This window comes from Neodiprion pinetum, chromosome 1 (assembly GCF_021155775.2).
Source record: "Neodiprion pinetum isolate iyNeoPine1 chromosome 1, iyNeoPine1.2, whole genome shotgun sequence".
In the NCBI taxonomy this organism is placed as follows: domain Eukaryota; kingdom Metazoa; phylum Arthropoda; class Insecta; order Hymenoptera; family Diprionidae; genus Neodiprion; species Neodiprion pinetum.
The window spans coordinates 13,122,701-13,146,263 of NC_060232.1; the positions used below are offsets into that span (position 1 = coordinate 13,122,701).

At 35.2% G+C, this 23,563-nt stretch overlaps 1 protein-coding gene across 1 annotated transcript in view; it reads right to left on the reverse strand.

Moving 5' to 3' along the window:
* Positions 1-3,206: 3,206 nt before the first annotated feature.
* Positions 3,207-23,563, reverse strand: part of LOC124210800 (protein Skeletor, isoforms B/C) — a 70,586-nt gene continuing 50,229 nt past the window's right edge. The window contains exons 5-12 of the mRNA XM_046609164.2: positions 16,809-17,047; positions 14,958-15,138; positions 14,371-14,391; positions 11,775-12,141; positions 9,889-10,209; positions 8,023-8,146; positions 6,738-7,032; positions 3,207-4,213 (exon numbers count right to left, since the gene is read on the reverse strand). Of these exons, the coding sequence (XP_046465120.1) occupies positions 4,067-4,213; positions 6,738-7,032; positions 8,023-8,146; positions 9,889-10,209; positions 11,775-12,141; positions 14,371-14,391; positions 14,958-15,138; positions 16,809-17,047 (1,695 nt within the window). The 3' untranslated portion in view covers positions 3,207-4,066. The remainder of the gene's footprint in view (positions 4,214-6,737; positions 7,033-8,022; positions 8,147-9,888; positions 10,210-11,774; positions 12,142-14,370; positions 14,392-14,957; positions 15,139-16,808; positions 17,048-23,563) is intronic.

A 23,563-nucleotide genomic window follows, 5' to 3' on the forward strand; every position in this document is an offset into this window, starting at 1 on the left:
TAAATAGATGAAAAATCTGTACGATATTTATCGAGCTCTAGTTAACCAGAGCATACTTTCCGACAACAGCAATCATTTCACAAGAAATTTCAGATAGATCCAAAGTTGTATGAAAGGACGAGATGGATTCTTGGAAAAAATCTTAAATCAGTCACGTAGCACCACGTTCAAAACACCTTGATACGAACTATTGCAGTGTGATGTTGAATGTCACTGGGATAACTGCGAGAATTTACAAACGAACAAATAACAGTAGCTGCACTAGACTCGTGTAAACGGAAATATAAAGATATGGTTGATGAAATTACATTCATTATAAATTTTCATAGTACGTACGTCTTGATCATGCATTTGAGTATCCACACGATATAAACCCGGACCGAGAAAACGATAGTATTTACGACTGAGGTGTCAGTATGATAGCAAATGATATTAAATTGATCTTTGATATCATTGGATTTACTTAATAGAGTCACGTTGATACCGTACACGACTCAACATTTAGGTCCGTATTTTAAATACAGTCACGAATTACTATTAATTCCGTATAAACAAAAATTCAAGGGCAAATCTTTCACATAGTTGGCTCAACGACTTGGCTTTCAATGAGACAACCTTCGAGCAGTTGACTTGTAAGCAAAATGACTTTTGGCGTAGCGAGGATTGTTCAACCTCATGGGAAGGTTGGCGCTACTCCACATTTTTTTTTAGTGTACAAAGAAATTTTCAAACTGAAATTTCTTCAGGGATGATTCAATTCATTGATTCAACGACGCACATCTATTTGATTATAGGGAGCAGTTTCTGTACGTACGGGTTATCAGAGTTCCGAAATATAAAGCCAAATTTTTTCGATATTTATACATCATATTCAATTATACATCTGCACCCAAGGCACATTTTTTACTTTCACTCCGTTGTAGGAAGGTCCGCCGTATATACATAATACATCGTAAATGAATATTTTCATACTTTCTTAATGGTGATTTTTTTTTTTATTCCAGGAACTAGTCTATCCCCGAGACTTTTTACACTTGACAATCAGATATGAGTGGCTGCCAGTCACGAGTCGTGTAAAAATTCAAGAATATTTACTGGTAAGTGTAATTCAAGCTAATCAAATTTTAGCAATTAAAAATATCCCCAACCGACAGGAAGAAAATCTCATCTATGGATCGTAGATTTCAATCTCTGCACCCTCAGGGTCGAATTAAATTGAAGACCTGAACAATACGAACTACGTCTTTTTCACCCGAATCATAATTGTTGGCAATACCGTTTTTATGTTTTGTTACTTATCTTTTCATCCCATAATTACGTAAACGAATATGAATAACTATGTTTGCAAAAAATCTTTGAAATACTTACTTATTTTTGATAGTTGAAAAATCTGCAAAGAAATGCTGTGACTTCATAAAATAGCTTTGAACACTTGGAACAAAAGTAAAAAAATATGAAAACTCTGGTTTCTTAGCAAATACGTCTCTTGTATACGAAATTCAAAATACGAATTCGATAAATTTCAATCCAATCCCAAATTAAGCGTTTACATTGAAATTGGCGATCTAGAGTAAGAAGCTTCGCTATCTGCAAGATACATTTTATGATTCAATTTAATATAGGTGCAAAACTGTTTGACTGTCAAACAACGTTTCAATTTCATCTACAAAATCCATTTTCTCAACTCAGTGTGCGAAATTCGATTTTTCATGCCCGTTCGTAGTGTGCGAAGTAATTTATTTCACACTGCGAATAGTGAATTTCGCACACTGATGCTAAAAAAATTATTTACGATCCACATTCTCGCACTTGTACCGTTGTGAACTACGTTACTGTGTATCCTATTTGACGTTACGTAATTGTAACGAATAGAGGGTTTTAATTATTTCGAATAATTTTACTGTTTAGTATTTTCATTTGAATATATCCAGTTCCCAGCTGTGCTGTCTGTTTGAAACCTTATTTTTTTCAAAATAATTCGCGCATTTAAAATTCTACTCGTGTACTGTATTTTATACATTCATCAAATTAATACGCAACTATAACAGCAACCATTTAGCTGTCTCGGGTTTTAGATTACTCCTGGCTTATGCGTTATTACCTATTTTCTTTTCCTATGTATACACACATGCAAATATGTTTACGTATTATATTGTACATTTTATATTCACACTTAACATATTTAAATGCATGTATGTATATGTATATATATATATATATATATTATATATACGTATATATCATAATATATACATATTATATTGTATTTATATAATCTACTTTCAATCTAGTGTAAATTATTGTCAAATAGACAGCATTTTGTTATAATATAATATAACGTTATACTTACATTCTATATGATAAATTTATGTTTTTACATACATATACCTATGTATACGTAGATTTAACTATAGCTTTGTGCAAAATTTACATTCGCTTCACTCAATCCTGATGCGATTGTACATTATTATATATGTATATAGGTATATATAATATATGACGACACAATGGGTAATCGAAAACTTTCAGAAATTACTTGTTGTATCTAATATTATATAACTGTTCTATAATTTTATTAGTCTGGAAGTAACGTGATTTCACGTTATTATTTATACTTATATATATACCTATACATATACATATTTATTTCGTTAACTTTGTATTGTCAAAATTTTATCTGTCACTCCAATTCTGTTTGAATTGCATAGTTATTGTCAAACATTTCGTAATAATAATATTAATTCAATATTGTTATTGTCGCTTTTCCGTTACTACGTTTTTACGTTTCAATAAAATTTTTACCTCAGTTACTTTTCCCAGTAAACTGTTGAATATAATATTATATATATTATATATATATAATAGATATAATAAATATCGGCAATCTCGCAAATTACAGGTAAACGATAAGTTATTATAACGTCATTTGACTGCAATCTAGATGTGTTATTGTGATATGAAGATGTGAAAATCTCTGAATTGTCAGATCTCTCGACTGTATCGTTGACGAGAAACGGTTTGATTTAATTTTACACTGAATTCGTATCTTCAGAATTGTAGCACTTTCTGCGGCCGAAAAAAATGTAACAAACGATATTCTTTATGTAAAGAGGCCTGATTTTTTCGAATATGAAATTTATTTTTAGGTAAATTTTCAGCAATAGCTAAACCCCCCCACCCCCCCTTCCCCCCATGGCCGTGAGATATCGCATCTGATTATGGATTGTGAGTTAAATGTTTGTAAAACTTGTGATTGCGCCAATTCACGTTGGATCAATTTTTTCTATCGACAGAAGGTGCTAAGAAACTAAACGCAAAAATGCAGAAATTTTTTTTCAATTTAGGGGATTTTCATATCTTACCAGGTAAATACCCGAGATGTTGGTACCTCACCAATTCTCTTCATTCTACGATACGTTGGAGTACGTCGATAAATATTGTACACGAGTCTCCTTGAGCGCTAATTCAGCCGTTTCAGGGGTAAAGATCACCCCTAAAGCTTACCTCGAAACAATACGGGATGCAACCCCTGAGGATAGTGATTCCTAGTGATAATGAATAATGTTCAATTGATTTACTTAAAAGATGTCAGGCGCTATTACCAAGAAATCATATAGAAAATTAATTTCTGGCTGTAAACTTGAAGGGTAGTTTTTACCTCGTTAATGGCTGAATCAGCGCGTGAAAAAAATTGGTGTCCAATGTTTTCGAGGTACAACAAAGTATTGCAGAATGAAAAAAATCGGTGAGGCACATATAGGGTATTTCCCTTGTTAGTACATCAGATAACGCATCATAGATCTGAGCAAGATAAAAATGTTTGCATCTAAATTGTTTACCTTCCGTTGGCAAAGTTACCAATATATATGCACCTAAATTTTTTTTTTGTTTTTACTCGTAAAAGATGAGTTACTTTCTTACAACCTTGTATCATTTATATTACTTTACAACCGATGCTCTATGCACGAAGCACCTCTAGAACTTTCATTGAGATTTATTTGTTACTTTTCACTGTTTGATTTAAACTTTCATTGGAACTAGACAGCCGTATTTACGTGCTAACTCTTCATCTTAAAAATGACAAAATACTTGTTACCATTATAATTGCCGCCCGCAATGATGTCAACATGACTGCTGGGTTCCCATTTTTCTGAAGCTTGAATCCAGGGTCTACCACGCGAATTTTCCATCCCAAGTTGTTGTGAGAATAACACTGTAATCGTGAAGTGGTTTAGTAAGATCTTTCATATTTTATCAAGTTTATTGAATATCATTATAAATCCCTCATGTTAAAGTTTCATTGTAAAGACAAACCATGTTTCAATTGAACGTAGGGATCGAGAGAGAGAGAGAGAGAGAGAGAGAGAGAGAGAGAGAGAGAGAGAGAGAGAGAGAGAGAGAGAGAGAGAGAGAGAGAGAGAGAGAGAGAGAGAGAGAGAGATGCGAATAATTTAAGCAAGTGTACATTTTTTGAGATCTCGAGATGTTTTGTTTTACATAATTATATTATATGTTACGTAGTTAAAAATCTGATTTCATACCTACTCAACAAAAATCTCATGTTTTTGTTGAACCTTGATTTTGTCAGCTTAGAATCGTAACCCTTTAATGCCTACACAGCTAAATCACTATCTTACGGGAAAGTAAGTGTTTTCGAAGATTTAAAAGTTTAGATAATGTAGCTTTTCTCCCATTGGGTTCGAGCAAAATAGTACACTTTCAAAATGTTATTATTTGAATGTTCTCTGTCATTTTTTCTGCTGCTGATTTCCGGTTCGCCAAACTTTTGTTCGATTTTTAATATCTGCTGACAAAAAATATTAACGTCATTCAATTATGCTCTCGAAACAATGATTTTTTTTATAATAAAAGTTTTCTTTAAAATTATGTTAACCATTCTATTTCTGCGTTTGTCCCCTAAAAGTCATTCCTCTGGCCTATTATTATCAAGTTGGGTATATACATTAAAACTGACTGAAAGGGCTCTTTAAACTTTTCAATATTGAGGTTATAAATATCCTTTTAGCCGTATCGATGTTTATAACTGTCCTTTTAAAGATAAAAAAAAATTATGTGCCACAGATACCGTACAATAAAAGACGGAATCTTGACATCGCGTCTATCCGTCATTTTTCTGGGAGCATGAAAATGAGTCAATATTCGCGCGGTAGGTGTAATTAATTGCGGGCATAGATTTCAGGGCAATATAATTATAGGGATTTATTTTATCGAATCAACCGATTGCTACTGCCATCAATTTTGTTACTGCCATACAAGTTGTGTGTCTTCATTCTTCTGGCAGGTGTAAACTACATATTATCGATTGAAATAAATTACTGAGTATCTTTTTAAATGTTACCATTAGAACCCCATTCACGGTCTCGTTTTAATATTGGGAATGCCTGATGTATTGTGTCCTTCAGAAAAAAGAATCGTTAAAGTCGTAATTTCTCTGGGTTCGTCTGAACGTTTTTCATACGTACTGCAAAAGTGCAATGTCTTTCCTACTTCAAAGTGTGATTCTGTGTTGATATTGAATAGCTTTGCATGAAAAGATGCACGATTATTAATTCCAATCGATAACAATATTTTTCAGCGTAAAATGTTGGAAGTTACCAGAGAAATTACTTCTTTGAGTAAAACATGTCGAATGTATGAATGATTCATATACTTTTCTTTTTTTAATATTTATTCTAACCTAATACGCCAGAAAAACTATGAGAAATCAATAGATAATACTGAAAACGTTGCAGCGAAATATTCATGTGATTTCTCTGTAGCAGTAAGTATTTCTCTGAAATACGATACACCGTATAAAAACTGAAATATCGGTTGGCCTACCGTATCATTTCAACCTGATGATCATTCAATCTTCTGTGAATAAAATTTTTTATTCATCGTTTGTTCGTCAATGCAAAATGATCGTTTTGAAAGTAACGGCCAAGCGCGAAATAGGACGTCAAAAAAATTAGAAATGTTCGAACAAGTCTGTTTTTTAAGGGATTATCCTACTGCAAAATTTTCAAACAATGTATATTCTTTTTGCATTATACGATAGTGCAGACGGGACATTGTGTGGACCTAGCATCGCCGATTGATCGTTAGTAGACAATTCATATTAAAATTCCACATTCGAAACTTTAAGCGTGTTTTTCTCGAAACGTAGTTTTAAAAAACGTTGCACACTCCCAAAGAAAGAGTTTTCAATTTATCCGTCTCAAATTTGGACACAACATTCTTCCCGCCATTATCTTACTATGGAAGCTTTTGTTTTTAAAATCTTCATATTTTTTTAATCCTAAGACTATCGAAAAAATGGACTACATTAGATACTTTTTTTCAAACCGTCGCCATTCTGTCAATTTCGATAGAAACTAGAAACCTCCATAGTACGATAGCGGCTTTCGTACTGTTTAATAATCTTTTTACAAATTTTATCTCAGAGAATATTCACGGTCACAACACCGTGCACACCGTGAGGATTTCTTTTTTTCCGAAGATATTTTCAACCGTTAAAAACAATGTAAAAAATATAAACGTTTAAGAATCTATTTTCCGATCTTCATGAGTGCTTTGGTCTGACATAAAAAAATCAGATTGGTGAGCGTGTTTTAATCGCCCCCCCAAAAAAAAAAAAAAAAAAAAAAAAAAAAAAACACGCGCAAATCAGCCGTCTTTCGACCCGTTACACTGGGATGACCCTTTAAAGGCCCCTCTGTGTCCATGTTAAAACTGACCTGATAGTACAACAAGTCCGGAGCGTCTTCGGGGACCGTCCACGTGAGGACGGCAGGTTCGCCCTCTTGGCACTCGAGCCTCAGGGTATCAGCAAAGCTCTCAAACGTTTCCGAATCCTCGCTCATGTCGATGGTCTTGTGAACCCATTCGCAGTACCGTCCCGCAGCCGTGGGGTATGGTTCATCATCCCTGTTCCATGCCACCCCGGCGTAAACTTTCTGCTTTTTTTGGTCAGCCGAGTTTCTTTGACCGAAGCCACCCTCAGGGTTATCGGTTATGTAGAATGGATGATACCTGGATAAGAAACGCAGCAATTTGCTACATAGACTTAGAGCCGTGCACATTCTCAGCGAATTTTAGGCCCGGTATGTGGAAGAAGCAGGATAATAAATTTGAAAGAGTTGAATGTCCGTCTCTGCTCATTTGGTATTTTTGTATATTTCAGGAGCACTTTGGATGCATGAGAAATATTTTTCCAGATTTCAATGGAGTAAGAGAACCTGCATATATTGAGTCGCTGAAATCTATACAAGATCCCTGATTCAGTTACTACAAAGAAGTCGAATTATAGTGGGTTCGAATAATCAAAGTTTCATTGCAGGATATTAAGGAAAGAGAGACGGGCTAGTTGTCACAAGGTTCATATCTCCGCCACTAGATGTCGGAACGAGCGGCGCTATAAATTGAGGTTGTAGTTCAATGTTTAAAATTATTGAAAAACTGAAATTGCATCTGGTAAGTCATGATTTTCCATCTTATAAATATTTTTCTTCTCATTCTCTTGGCTGCCTTGGGATATTTCGTAATAAGATAATCGGAATGCTGATTCTTGTCGTTTTCATTTGATATACAGTCGAACCTGGATAAGCGAGAGTTGAAGGAACTGCGATCTCTATTAATAACCATAGATAACTTGAAGCCTAATTTCTTCTATAAGCCTTCGGAGTGCTTCGTTTATCTTTCGCGTTCGTACTAGAGAATTGTGTATTGCTGTTTCGGATGTGTACTAGCCGCCGAAGCCCAAATTATATGTAGACGTAATAATGTAAATGATAAAAATATTAAAAATAATGTTAGCAACAATAAAAACAACAACAACACGTTCGAATCTTGGACATCATAATCCACTCCCAAGAGAAATCCAAACGTGGAAACTACGGTGTGCGTCTCATGCAGTGAATCTGTGGGAATTTTGGAAATTCTCCGGACGAATGGGAGTAATTTACCGGACAAGTAGACAGACCAAAACTATCGATATTGTTTCACTTAAGAGTAAAATATTACCTGGCTGGATTATTGGGGTCTGATCCGCCTTCGACGGTGAAAGTGTACGTCTGGCCTCTTTCGACGTAAATTTCGGGAATTAAGAGATCGTTTATATACCACGCTATGCCCCACGACGGTTGACCTGTAATTAAAGAAAAACGTAACCAATGGCAGCACAAAAGTCAACCGAATGTAGGAATTTCTATTAATAATCAAAGCTGATTATCCAAGGTTAAAAAATTTAGATCTATGTATAATAATTAATTTTCAGCCCCGACAGCATGCATTGATAATAAGACAAGGAATTCCATCACATTTGAAATTTGTAGGATTAGCATTAGCAAGAAAGGTTAGTTTCCGTTATTAGTTTTCTCATGTTTGGCAAACTGGATATTGATTATTTAATATTAAATTTTTTAAAATATACCATCTACTTTAAGGTACAAGCACGAAAATCGTCTTAGAGACACGGTAAAAGGAACCACATTTACCGTGCGTTGTACACTTGGGGACAATGAATCTGAGACGTCTAATTTTTTACACTAGACAGTTATGTTGGCAACACAGAGAAACTTACAGCGCCACAGTCGGCCGACCGTGGAACAAACTCAATCTCAATAAACATAACACAACCCGTGACCGTCGAATCTAACCTTAGAATACCGCGGCGATGATGACTTGTTGGATTGACACGTATTCTAAGGTCAGATTCGACGGTCATGGGTTGTGTTATGTTTATTGAGATTGAGTTTGTACCACGCTCAGCCGACTGTGGCGCTGTAGGTTTCTCTGTGTTGCCAACATAACTGTTTAGTGTAAAAAATTAGACGTCTCAGATTTATTGCCCCCAAGTGTACAGCGCATGGTAAATGTAGTTTCTTTTACCGTGTCTCTCAGACGATTTTTGTGCTTGTACCTCAAAGTAGATGGTACATTTTGAAAAATGAGTTTCTTCGAATTTAAATTAACTAGCGGATTTTGTTTTTCAGAAAATGAGAAGATACAGTCAAATTTAAAACTCACTTTCAAAAATTAGTAGTTGAACCGACATGTTTTTCATGTACAATATTTTGGTATCCGAACGCATATTAAAATACGTATAAATTACAGGCAAATGATGCAGTATAAAATAAAATAATTGAATAAAATTTTAACTATCGATAGTGTCTTACGGAACAAGCATTTTCTTGCTTGTTTAGATTACTCGTATTAGTCATGATGCTAGATGTTAGTTCAAATAACGTCAGGAATTGATATTCTTTGAAAAGCTTTTTGCGTCACAATTTTTTTAATTGAATGTGAAATAATTTCGTAATTTTTCTGGTAGAACGAAGAACGAAAGTTCCTCTTTGATTTGCAATTTACTGATTACTTTTGGTTTTGCAAATTAGGAAAATCTATTGAATGCATTAAAAATCGTTATGAAAATTATTACCAAAATTAAAATTTACCAGATCTTAAAAATTTGTTCAATTACAATTCTATGTTAATGAATTGCAAGTCAAGTGGAATAACTTGATACTGAAACCTCAGATTGCAAATTGCACGACAGCTTTTGTTCTATACGCTACCGGCACAGCTGTGAAATAATTTCATATTTTTATGGGTTGAATCGTAACGCAAAGAAATTTTTTAAAGAATTCCAATCCTTGATGTTATTTAAACAAATATCTCGAAATATACGACTTGCTTCGTGAAACTTGATTGTTAGTTCAAATTTCAAGTCAATGAAAACAGTTTAGAGGTTCAGTAGCGTGTTTCTTTTATATTTTGACCCTCGATAATTACATAATTCTTACATTCGTTTGACATCCTAGAATCTCATCTCAGGGAGTGAAACCCAGTTTGTTGAAATTTTCAGCATTAGACCTATTAATTGATTACCTGTGATTGCCGAATATCCTCTGAGGCCTCCAGTGGGTCCGATTCTAGCGCTGAAGGTGGTTTCTCCGGAAATCTTTGCAGGTGGCCACGGAGTTAATTTGGACGGCCCAGGAATTTGGTAGAGCGAGAACTTGCACTGATGATCATTTTTCGAAGTGAAGTCTATTTGTATGTCTTCTGTAGTTCTGTCGAAGCTTTCGTGAGCGTTTGCTTCTCCCCTCGAATTCAAACGCCCGATAGCAGCAATCACGCTGACTTCAGTGTCCGGGATCATCTGGTCCATTACTAGCTCGTTTGTACTGACAGGTCGCATGTATTTCACTGTGGGTTCAACAAATTTTCTTAAACACTGAATTTAAAATCAATCACAAGACATCGCAAATCACGAATCGAGTTGATATCACTACTTTATCCATGATAAGTATATTTTCATTTCATTTAATTGATCCCTTGAAGTCACTGTTTTTGTTGAGATTCGGAAAAACTCGAAGGGTCAGAAAAACTTGAGATTACTTCTTATCGGAAATCTGTGTAACGATCACACAATGGCAAGGGGAATGGTCTGATTTTTTTCTGATTCTGCACAACATTTTTTCTTAAGCTATTTCGAGTGAAAATGGAAATATTCTCTATTTGACCAGTTTCTTGAAATTTGCCATTTTGCCACTTTATCGAATGATGTAACTGTATTTTAGTCAGGCAAGTTTTCAGTTTAATCGTGACTTGGGTCTTGTCGAAAATTTTGAACTTCGCATTTTCATGTCCTGATCAGTGAGACATCCAGACTACAGAAATAATAAGTATCGACTCGGCTGAAACGGATTTCAATGATTTCATGCACTGCTAGGTATCACGAAAAAGACAGGCAACTCTACATTGAATCCGACAAAATTGATCTTGTACTTCTTAGCCAGATCGATACTTTTTTACGAAAAGTGCGCGTAAAAAGAGACGACATATATTTTTTTATTCGTGTTAACCTTTCTTTTGAAAATTGCTGCATACTCAATTTAGTTAAAATGTAAGTGTGCCGTTCCACTTGTATGTATGTACATGTGTAACTTTTGAACGAACTCACATTTCAAAGCTAAGAGAAAGAACTTTAATTAAACAATACAAGTTCCTGAAAAGTGACAAATTTGAATTATTTATTATTGTTTATACCGAATTTGTGATAAATTAGAATTGTATAAAATTGCTCACGCATCGAATTTGTTACATTTCTTCTAATTTTTATAGTGTTTTTTATTAAAGTCCCTTCTCTCTTCCACAAACTGATCATCTACATGATGGCGGAATTGGAAGATATTAGTTGATAAATAATAGGCAGCGTGTTCACTTTAAGAAGACATGATTTCATTTCACGTATACACTTTGCCTAAGAAAAGTTTTTTTCAAATACTGCGCGTAAAATTCAATTTTATACGTTGTTATGAGTGCGTAAAACGATACTTTTCGATACAGTGTGCGTTAAATCCAAAGGTCGACTTTAACCAATTTGACGCTAAAGTAAAATCACCCCAATAATGTATTCTCACAGCGTTCACGTAAATAATAATATAATCGTATCGTATCCTATGTGTTACTGAATATCGTTTTTTCATATCGTTTCTGAATTCCTTTCATTTTTTTGTTTATTCTATACGTTTGTATAAGCTGATTATTATTATAGTCGTTTATCGTTACGATCACATCAAACATGAAAAACAGAATTATTATTGCTTCGTCGGCCACTCGTGCTTTCGATCGCTACCCGTGCGTAAAATCGCAGTTTACGAACTAGTTGCATAATATACTATCGAACGATTTTAAAAATAGTAGGACAAGAAAGTTAAAAAATCCATCCGAGTCGAAATGGAATTGTCCACTATTGAATATTCGCTTACCGGAAGTGAGATCATTTTTTCTCTCTCCGTGAAGGAGGACGACGTCGTTCTTGCCGTGAATTCTTTCATCAGGGCAGACACCCTTGATTCCGTCGCACTGCGCGAGATCCGACATGTAGTAGTCGTCGGCATGGAACTCTTTAGTTTTTTCATCGTACCAGACAACGGCGACATCTCCGCCAATCATTTGCGCTTTACCCTGCATCCCCGACAATCCGAAGGCTACGTACTGATCTTCCCGTATCCTGGCTGTTACTCGGATCTCCACGTTTTCCCCGACCATCTCCCACTGCACTTGAATTCGGTCGTTCAGCATTTCCCTGCAGTTAGTCAAGATTGACTTTGGCGGGGCTCGCGTGCTACTAGTCTGTAAAATTCGAATAGGACTTATTTGATTTTGTTTAATTTTTTGTCGACCACTATCAGCGCTTCAGTTTTTTTCTTTGTTGCAATTATAAGATTACATTTAGGTTACGTAGTAAGTATGGTGGAAGAAGGAACGATGCGAAAGAGTAGCGTAATAAGGCCGGTTCTGCGCACAGATTCCGATACCGACATTTTAGTCGTTTCACAGCTCAGACGCAAACCCTTTCTTTCGGTAAGGGTCATCCACACTCTGGTCGACTACGGTCGATAATGTCTCGGTCTTGTGATAAAATAAACGATGGTGACCTGTAGTGTGATAGTAAGGAGTTTCATCGAAAGCCAATAAAAAAATCTATGCTAACGTAGAGAGCAATGGATATGATATTTTTCCAGTTATCGATAAAGTCGACCACAGTCGGAATACCCTCAACGAAAAAAAGCGGTTGCGACTCAGCTGCGAAGCGAGTAAAATTTTTGAAAAATGTCAGTATCGGAAACTGTACGCAGAACAGGCCTTATTATACTACTCGCAAGTACAGGTGATTCCGATTGTATGATTTACCTCACTTTACTCAAGGACTTGGTTCATGTCAGTCTGATAACTAATAAGTTCAGTTAAATCAAGACATTTGACGTTTGTTTCAATTAAATACTCTATTTGAGGAATTTGAATTTGTTGAATGAAACTAATCTTTTTACGGTCATGGAAAAATTAAAATCACTAAATGTTACTTACGGATCTGGATAAAGTAGTTGAATGAATACGAAATGCTACATTGCAGTTGTCTGGTTCGACGAAGACATTTTTTTGTTGATTCCGGTTCCAAATTTATAGTGATTAAAATAAATTTTACAGAATCAAGTAAATTCTTTTGAAAGTGAATATTGTTCAGCTGAAGTGAAAAAGTGATAGCGCTTATGCATTGGTGAAAATTATTCTTATAAATGTAGATCTGGCAAGTTCTTGAACTTAAAATTATCAATGACAACAGGTGCAAAACCATAGCAAACAAATTTTTTTAAATTGAAGCTGACTGTAAAATAACGAAGGCATGCATGTTATTTTCGTGTTGCTTATCATACTAATATAGAAGAGAAAATGTTGTAAGAACAAGTAAGTGCACATATCTGTTCATGCCATTCAAATTTTAGTGCTTGAATCAGCAAGCTATTTATTTTGAACCATTAGTTTTCAGTTGATTCATAACTGCAGTGTAAGCTGTTGGTGGAAGAAGAGTTCAATTTAAAAATAACGAGTCAAACCAAAGCTGAGGCAATTTTTTCAATTGTTAATATGGCCGATAGAATACGTATAAATTGTTTTTAAAACTTTCAAATTGATTTTAAATTATATTGTTTGTGATTTTTAGAAAACATCGAAAATTGCCTACGCTGCAGATACTTAGTATAGCTTGTTTAATTTGAATGTCAACAAGTTTTGAGCATGGTGTCTCTTTTACCGACCGTGCAGCGTTGATTGGCTCTCGATCACGACCATTATTTAGTCGGAAGACCACCTCCTATCAAATTACGTAATATTACCACGTTGCTCTGTAATTTACTCAGAATTCGTGCAGTATAAACCAAAGCATTTTTGAGAACATTTAACATTTTCACTAAGGCCATCATTTTCTTCAAACATTCGAAATATTTTGAACAGATTGAGTATTCCACCACAGATTACTTCTTAAGGAAGCATGCACTGATTTTCATTTACAACAGTGATATTTTGTGAATAAAATTACAAAGAAACAAAAAACAACGAAAAAAGGTTAGCATAACTTACCGCGTAAGCGAATATCAAGTTGGATTTTTCTTGCATCTAGCATATAAATAATAAAGCTTACGTGTACATTCTACACATTATGTAGTGATATAACAGGAGTGGGGAAAATTATGTAATGCATCATTTGGATAAATGAAACAGGCTTTTTATTGACTAATTTAAGAATAACTGATATGTATAGATGCTCATGCAACAAAAAAACAATTAAAATTCAGGCAAGGATAAATAGAGATGGATAAAGGTTGAAAGAGAAACAGTTTTTCCATGAAACTTCAAACCAGTTATTCTCGACGAATCAAATAAGGACTTCTACTTAATTAATCGTTTGTCGTATCATCTCTCACCCTGACATGAGAGAATTAGAATACTCAAAAATACCCTCTCTAATCTTGCTGACGTTCTAAACAAAAATGAATGACACTTATGTTGTAACATCGTACTCACAGGGTTATACCACCATGGCGGCTGTGCGAAAACGAAAGTTTTCATTAGTTCAAGTTGATATTGATATATAAATGACAATAACAGTCAGTCTGAACCCAAAACTCAATAAACCGAAAGTTTCACCCTTGATGACAAGGAATTTAATACAGAAAATTGAATAATTATTAACGAAAATCACTTATTCCCTATATAGTATCTAATACCCTCTAACACTATGAAAATAAACAGACTACTGTAAAAAATAATTACAATCATTGTCCCACAAGCAAAGATAGAAAAAGAAAACTCTCGATATTGAGCATAGTCCTACCTAATATACGTGTCGCAGAGAACCAGAATACTTGGCTCGATTGCTTGAAACCTCTACGATTGAAATCTGGCACGAACAATGAAGAGACCCAAAAATTTGATTAAGAAATTTAAAAAATTGATAACATTGAAAAATGATGTCTAAAATCTGAGCTAAAGAATGGTTTTTTCTTTGGCTTGTGAATGTTTGAGTTGTGTTTTCTTTTTCTCCCTGACGCGCTCTACTTAACGACGTCGTTTCTTGTGGTTCTGTATTTCAATAGCTCGTCTCGATTTACCGTTATCTTCGTTTGTCCAAGAGCCGGCGGCACGTCGAGGTCCTTCGGTATATAAACGTGGCCAAAATTGTGACGGTATTGTACGCACCATACGGAAAGCCATTCGATATCGTAGACGGTCAAATTATCAGGTAGGACGATCTCGATGTCCTCACCCTGGTATCCGCGCAGTGGATCTAAACTGCCAAGAAGAAGGTCAATTGTACATATTTAAATCGGTAACTGAAACTTTCCGCGAAGATTGGTAGAATAAACTTCGGAAAACATAAAAATTTTACAGCGAATTCTGAGAAACGCTGATATCACGTAATTCCATAATCGGGGGATCCCCTTATACTGAAGGCTTACGCAGAATTTTGGGGAAAAATAAATTTCAGACAGATAGAAAAAAAGGGCTGAAAAATTGAAAAAATTTTCACATAGTTACAGTGATAAAATTTGTTGACTTTACCAAATATGAGAATCGGAGATGAGGAAAGACATGTTTTTATGTTTCAAAGCTCACTCAATTTAACTGAAAAAGTGCTCAGAACAATAATGTGCGTTAACAAGTAAAACCAAATTTACTTGAATTCACAAAACATTTCTTTCGTTATATTTGTCCAGACTTCGTGATTCAGCCACATTTAATAAACCACGGAACATCAGTTAATTCAATAATTCGTTCATATTCTTTAGTTTACCATACCCACAGAACAAACGAAATTAAAAGTCATCATTACTTAATAACTGATATTCGATTTTTCGTTAAGTAAGCGGACGAATCACTTGTTTAATTAATTTGATCATGTCTCGTAACCAATTCATTGTTGTGAACCAATAAAAAAAATATTCCGCTACTGGGATAAAATATTTTCACACAAAATTCAGAGTGGGAGGACTTTTTTTTTAACGAATAGCTCCATTGTCGAGGATTATACAGGTCTGAAAATTGGTATAACAGGGAATTTCAGGGCACGACAGACACCCCGAAAAATTTGGACAGAAGAAAATGTTTTTGTTTCTTTTCTTAATTATGGCAAAATAATGATAAATTTGTTCGAGATAGATCAAAACAACTTTTAGCCGGTGCCTAAAAGCCACAAAAAATAATTAGCGGATTGGGGGGTCTGCCGTGCTCCGTTCTTCCATATATTTCTAGTCTGACGTACCCTGAACTACTCTTGAATTACAGACAAAACACAACTTTTAACCCTGGAGAGCCATGCCCAGTTGTTAGTGGATTGATTCGAATACACAGCTGAGTGAAAACGATATAGTCCAATTATTTATCTCAACATAAATCAGTGCTAGAATAATTGAACGAATTCTGTGGTGGTCACAATAACTGAACTATTAACAAGACATCGAGTTACTATTGCATGTCTATCAATTCATTGTGAACCAAACTTTATAAAGAAAAGCATACCATAAAGAAAATCCCTGTACAATGAATGTGTAATAACAACAGGATAATACTTTTTTGCGTTATAACGATCGATTCTTACATACCAGATAAAATTTCATACTCCAATTATGGTCAGAATCTCGCTATATCTTTTTATATTTTAATATGTCTGTATCGTGGTTGTACAGAAATTGCTTGTCTCCTTATTGGACAGAATGAACCGCATTATATGACTTTTGTTTGAATTAAGGTTATGCAGTACTTCTACTTTTACCGACCGAGTCTGATTACCGATCGAGCAAAATTGGTAACCACGACCTAAAGCCCCGATCCGCAAACCTGTAACCTAGAAGAAAGACCTTAAATATCTTGGACTCGCTCAAGGCCACGTCGATTGATAAGCTCATTATCGAGATTTACTCACCAACTAAAGGTGTAAGTCTAGAGAACTCTTGTCGGCTTACCTTCCCATTTCGTTCGGCACTTTGACACCCAAAGGATTTGGTTCGGTGTCATTGCCCACCCAGAAGTAGGCATCGGGTCCTTCACCGTCGTAATGTAGGTTGGGAATGTACAGTGTTTTACTGTCCAGGATGCTGATGTTTCCGCTTCTCAGGCCGTGTGCGAATCTTGAAAATTCGGGCAGAACGCGTGGCTTCGGCACGTCGAGGTCACGCGGTATGAAAACGTCACCGAAATCGACCTGTGAGCACATAAAATGAATACAAGTTGGAAAGATTGTTCGTATAACGTGTAAGTCGTTTTCGGAGGAAGGCAAATCGATTCAACGAAACTCTTAAATTTGGTCAGTATATCTACAATTTCCATAAGGAAAATATAGGAATTATTCACCGGGGTCCGAATACGTACCCGCTGTATAAATTCCCGCTCAACGTCTAACGGAAGACTGTTGGTTTTGATTTTTCTTCGTAAAATGGAACACGGACTTTTTACGACATTACAGAGTAGCTTTTCTATGACAACGCACACTAGTATTCGTTGGTTACAACAATACAATTTTGCGGTGCGAAAATTTTGGACATTTTTGTCAAATATACATCAAAGTGCAATAATAGCAGTTGTATTTATTTTTCCGCAAAATATTTCATATGTGTGACATATATTTTTTTGCTATATCTGACATGTATCATATTATCGTATCGGATAACAAATTGTTTCAAGGTTAGCGGATAGTAAGAATACACTATTTGAGAATTACAATGTTAATTTTGTGTATTAAACAGTTTAATCTATCGATATGCAAATGTGAAAATGATCCGTGAATTAATATCTGTATCGAATGATTAGAAAGGTCAACATGCCAAGTTACTATCAACAGATCAACATGAGCTATTGTTGCATCGAGCCTTTGTCTCAAGTACATCTTCCACTTTTAACACGCAAAATTCTGGTAGTAGTACCAAATCAGTCAGAAATAATAAGTCGAACAAAAAAAAAACCACAAAAAAATTTCAATAGCAAAAATTTCACATTTGGAATTTATTTCAACATAATTTAATGTTTTGTCAATTTTTCGTCACAAATTATTTTTCTTGGGATTTAGTTTTGCGTCGGTTTATTTTTGTTTCACTCAAACGCTTAAAAATGCATACTCTAAACATTCCCACACATGCCTGGATTTCTTCGAAGCGTCTGCTTGTCTGTCGTTCGCTGGTTTGTCTAGATCTACGTCATAAATCTGGAAATCCTTGGTCTAAAAGTTTTCCCCTTATACACATCTAGCCGCACAACCAGGTCGAAACTCCGCCCGATGCTACTGAGATTTCCAAAAAAGCCTTTAACTGAACTGTCAAAAATCGAAGACAAAATCACACGCAGTTACTTGCCATGTCGAATCCAGGGTCTAAATGAACTAAATTAAAATTAGCATTTACATTGCACATTACGATCAAGGTCTTACCCTAGTTAGTTTTCTCACTATGCAAACGAAGGCTATAACGTCTTATTCCGGAAAGCCCTTCTCATGTATACCATGTAGTTTTCTCCATCAGTCAAGCCGTACTTGATTTATGTATTTCAGCGGGTATTGAGCAATTATTTCTTCTTCAAATTTCAGAAGGCAGTAGAATTATTGATTGCGATAAATTTTAAATAAATAAATCGATGGTTAGAAAAAAATCCCTCGAATGGGGTATGATAATATCGTTGACATAAAGCTCGTTCGGTACACGCACGAAAAACCCACCCAACAAAAGGGTGGAGAAAGAAGACCCCCGTTCTGCCGGAGGCAGGAGACGATGTTGGGCATCGCGAAGGGATTTTTTCCCTTTCCCACTTTTCTTCTTCTTGAGAAAAGAAAGCGAGGCTCGCCCCGCGGTTCCTCACTCTTACCCTAGTCTCTCACCCTCGTATATAACCCACGGTAGTATTTATTTGAAACCCCGTCAAACGCTGAAAGACGACTTAGAGACCGGTCCCATATAATACGAGAGCTTCACCCCCCACGTCGGTTCGGCGCCCCATTCCGAAGGGGTGCTTTACTGCCGCGATTGACTCGCTGGCAACGATTTCTCAGCCCATTCTAAAACCCCGGGACAAATCTATCCGAGAAACTCAGGGGGACATTCTCCTCCACGCTGCTAGGTATCGTCGCATATAATTCTACGCTCGGAATTCTGTACTCCTCGTGACGTGCTTGCAGACTCGATTCTTTACGAGGCCGACGTAAGCATAGGGACGCGTTGCATCAAAAATGAAATATGGAAGGAAGAAACGAGTGAAAAATAGAATTAGAAATTCTGAAAGGGAAGGGGGCGGGAAGTGTCAAGATTTATACCTTCGTATCATTTTCTGCGTATGGGAATTAGTATGAATTCATACGGATAGATAATTTTAGAAAATTGTTTTTTGCCGAATTTCATTGATCGAGACCCGATAAATAGTTAATCATAAACATTATAAGGAAACAGCATTTTACACTTAGGATTGTGTTTAATACCGGTTGGTTTCTTATGAATAACTGATTACATCATTCAAGTTTTGGCTGTGTAGACCTAATATGAATGATTTATTTACAGTATTGCAAAAAGGACTGTAGTACAAGCTGGAACTAGTTTTTGTAAGCAATCTCTCTTTGATAAATAAATAATCTACCAGATTGATAAGACTCAAAGGGCAAAGAAAATAACAGTTTCAGACTGTTTAAATAAATTGTGTAAGCAAATTTTTTTAGCAATGTTTTATCAAGTGTTATCAGAAATAGTTTTATCGTAATAACAGTCGTTTTAAAAAATTCTGCAGACTCCTTGAAATTAAAGATTTCGAAGACAACTTTTTTTTTTCACTTTTTTCAATATGTGAAGGCTTGTGGAGTTTCAAAAAATTATACCGTCACACTGACAAATAGTATATCGTGCAATTATATAAACGAAACCGAAAAACTTGAAGCGCAAAATTATTGAAGAAATATCAAAGAACATTTTTTGTGAGAAACTTTGGTAAAAAACGTAACTTTGTTGCATTTTCTCAACATGTTTTCGTAAATGGTCGGAACCAAGTTTGCAACAAGACCCCAAACCAAAACGTTCGCAAAAGACGTAAAATAATACATTGTGTATCGAGGACGGAGAGAAGGCAACGAGACGAATGAAACCACCTTCCGGCCGTAACGAAGACAATTTTCTTTGATGAATAGTATAATAACAGCGCAACGAGACGTTTTTTTTTTCTGTGGCCCAGGTATTCTCTCCATAAATTTTTTTTTGTAGGATTGAAGGTGAAGGATACAGGTATTTGAAAAAAGTTATCTCCGTGAATTGTTGTTAGTCCCGCGGAAACGGCAGCGAAATCAAAAAAAAAGGTAAAAAAAAAAATTGAAAGAAATTTTTATTTTTCAAAATAAAATTTTTTGTTTCAAAGCGCATTCTTTTACGAACAGAATGATTGCAGGATCAGTCCGTTCCGATGAATACTTTAGGAGATATGAATTTTCAAACATAGCGGTGCGACAGTTGTTTACAAAAATTCACATAGTTCTAACTCCGCCAGTTTTGAAAAAATTTCAAAATCTTTGAAATGATATTTTTTTTTTACATAGAACTACGGATATTTTGAATGGGGCAAAGAACCGTGACTTGTCGGTTTTTTTTTTCAGTGAAGGGACGTGGACCAGCTCGTGTATTGAAATGAATCGAAGACCGATAAACCTTTGAATTTTGACTCATGGAGGATCTAGCAATCGACTAAAGTAATTGAAACGATGATAAACGAGATTATTCTCAAGTGCACTTCTGCACCACACCAATACAGAGCATCCACGTTATATATACGTATAAGACCGTCCGTTCTTTCTTCAACTAACTTAAATCACGACGCTATTTCCGGAAAAGTTATGAAGACGTTTATTTCATTACACAGGCTTACCAGGCAGAGGAATGTCCTCGTTCTTCGCGAAGAACCAGTACAACTCTATGTACGAACAAACTGTGCTCCGTTGTTCAACATGAAGATGCTACAACGTAATCAGCCCACACAGAGGGGAGAAAATGGTGTGCAAAATGTTTTACAGATCAAGGATGAATGGTGCAGGGCAAACTTTAGTTACTTTAGTATTTTGGAGCCTGAAAATTATGGTGTGGAGATTGGAGAAATATCAGGGGTAACTCGCTGAAGTAGCATAAAATCGAAAATAACGCACTCCAGGTTGCCAAAATCTACGTACAATCTTAGTATTAGATAGTATTCGTTTGAACCTTTTTCTAAATGAATGTCGGTATCTTTTTATCGGATTTGCTCAGCTGTGCATGGAGAGATTTTCTCAGTTCAGTCTTGGTAAAAGTCAAGTAAGATCTATTTAACCCGAGAAGGGCGCACTTCACTTTTCGAACACAAAGTGTAGGCATAAAATGAAAAGAGTATACAGATCCAGTCATTTCTTTCGAGTTGGAATAGAATAGAATAAAATAGAATAGAGTTTATTATTATCTATGATGATATTGGCCAAACCTATAAGTAAGGTACAGGAAGAACTTAACACTAGGTATGAAGGAATGAAAGAGGGAAAAGAGAGAGAGAGAGAGAAAGAGAGAGAGGAGAGTGACAGGCACAAGAAACATCGGTTACATTATAGGTAACATGAGCCAAAACAGATGCATCTTGTGAAACTCATCGAGTTTTCAGCAGAACATTCGAATATCAAAGAAGCTGCGATTTCTAGGCGGTTTTATAGGCACAATTTGTAGCCAGACATGTAATGCGTAAATTGTCATGTTACTTCTGGTATATTATAAATTTATTTAAAGATTGAATGATTAGTAACGACATGTCCTACGGTAAATGTTGAATTGAATTTTTTATCATTCAATTGTTCGAAAATCAAATTTTACAGCGGTCAAACATAACCAAACACATACCATATTTTGCGGCTAGGTCTCCATTAACATGTGATGAATGTAAGCACAAATGGATCCATTGATGGCCATATACGGCACTAAGGTTGCCAAAAGCTGACCATTATAAAATCATTAAATACGGAAATTATTAAAATTTATATACATTCGAACTGGCTGTTATATCTTTCCATATGCAAAACCAGGTCACCGATGAAACCATCATGAGATATATTAAAATTCTGTTTTTAATACATCTAATGGGAGAATTACTCTCGGTAGATTAATATTGACTAATGAACAGATTCTGAAAAGAATTTATCACCAAAAATACAAAACTTACATTATGTGTTTCATAAGGATTAGGGGAGACTGGTACAAAATGATCTCCTGAACAAAACAACAACATTGATTTAAAATGTAAGGAACTTATGTTTTTTTCATTAATGTATAATGAAACTATGACTCCTTTTCTACGACTGCTACAATAAAATCTTTGAGTGAAACTGTTACCAATGTTTTTTTCAAAATAATATTGCTAAACGTTACAAAAGGATCATTTTGTTCAATTGAAATACGCCAATTTTTCGAAATAATTTTATTATGTGGTAGTTACGTTTTGTTTTAACCTATTTACGTACAATTTAGATCCATTACATAGAAATGTGTATCGCTTTCGTCTACTAAGCCAGTGCACAGTTCATGAGCCTAATTTTTACACTGGTAGTACTGTATCCATCAATCCCCACTTTTAGATTTTGAATATCGTGAGTTGCAATGCATACACTCAACATCTTTGTCCGTGTCAGAAAGATCTTGCTTTGGTATCATTCTTTTCTTGTTTGTTTTCTTCTGTGTGAGGTAAAATGATCCCCGGAACGTTTTATACACACACCAGGGAATCGCTTTACCCCAAACGGTATGTTTACATTTCGAATCAAAACATAACCTCACACGAAATAATACGAACAAAAACATTGTGCAATTCAATACTCGAACGGCAGCGCAATGTTAATATTACATAGCCAATGCTAACAAACACATCTCCATTTTCATTACGGCTATCAAAAAGAACCTTATCTTAGAAAAAAACAACGCATTCCAATTTCTTGTTAATAACTCACCGAAAATACGGGCCCACCATCTGCCATTATTACCTATACGAACTTCACTTCATTTGTTGTTTTCCAGATGACGTTAGTAAATTCATAGAAAAAAGAAGGGATCGTTTTACTCTGAGTGATCATTTTATACCAGTTTTCCCTACACGTGTATTAAAAACATTATACAATTTCGAATACGGTATGAAGTAATACGTTGTATTTTGATGATGTGAACTAAAGTTGCGTTGCGTGATTTCTGCACAATTTTCAGAAATATTGGAAGAGTCGCAACGTTCGAAGAAATCAAATGGTTATTCAGGCCTGCGAAATATAACTTTCAATTTTCTCTTAAAATAACAATGCTTCTTTTTTAGGTATTTAGGTATGTTGAATTGAAAATATAGCGCTAGTTTCTTTACAGCACATCGAGATTTGTTTCCACGTAAGATATGCGTATTTGCAGATTTTTGAACGATTTTTGGGAAATAATAAAATACGATGAATATAGAACTGAATGTTTGGATATAAAATAAACAGCATTGCAACATGCAACAGCAAAAAGTTGGCAAAACCGGCCATATGTATCGTTATAAACTTTCAATAATATTCTAGTCTTCAAACTGATGAAACGATCACATTGACGCACGTACAAAAGAATTGTAACGATCTTTAATCAAAAATTCTGAAGGTTTTCAACCAAATCATGACATCGTGACGAATAAGTTGAAATTTATCAGATGCCTCGAAATTTGATTAAACAAGGATTTA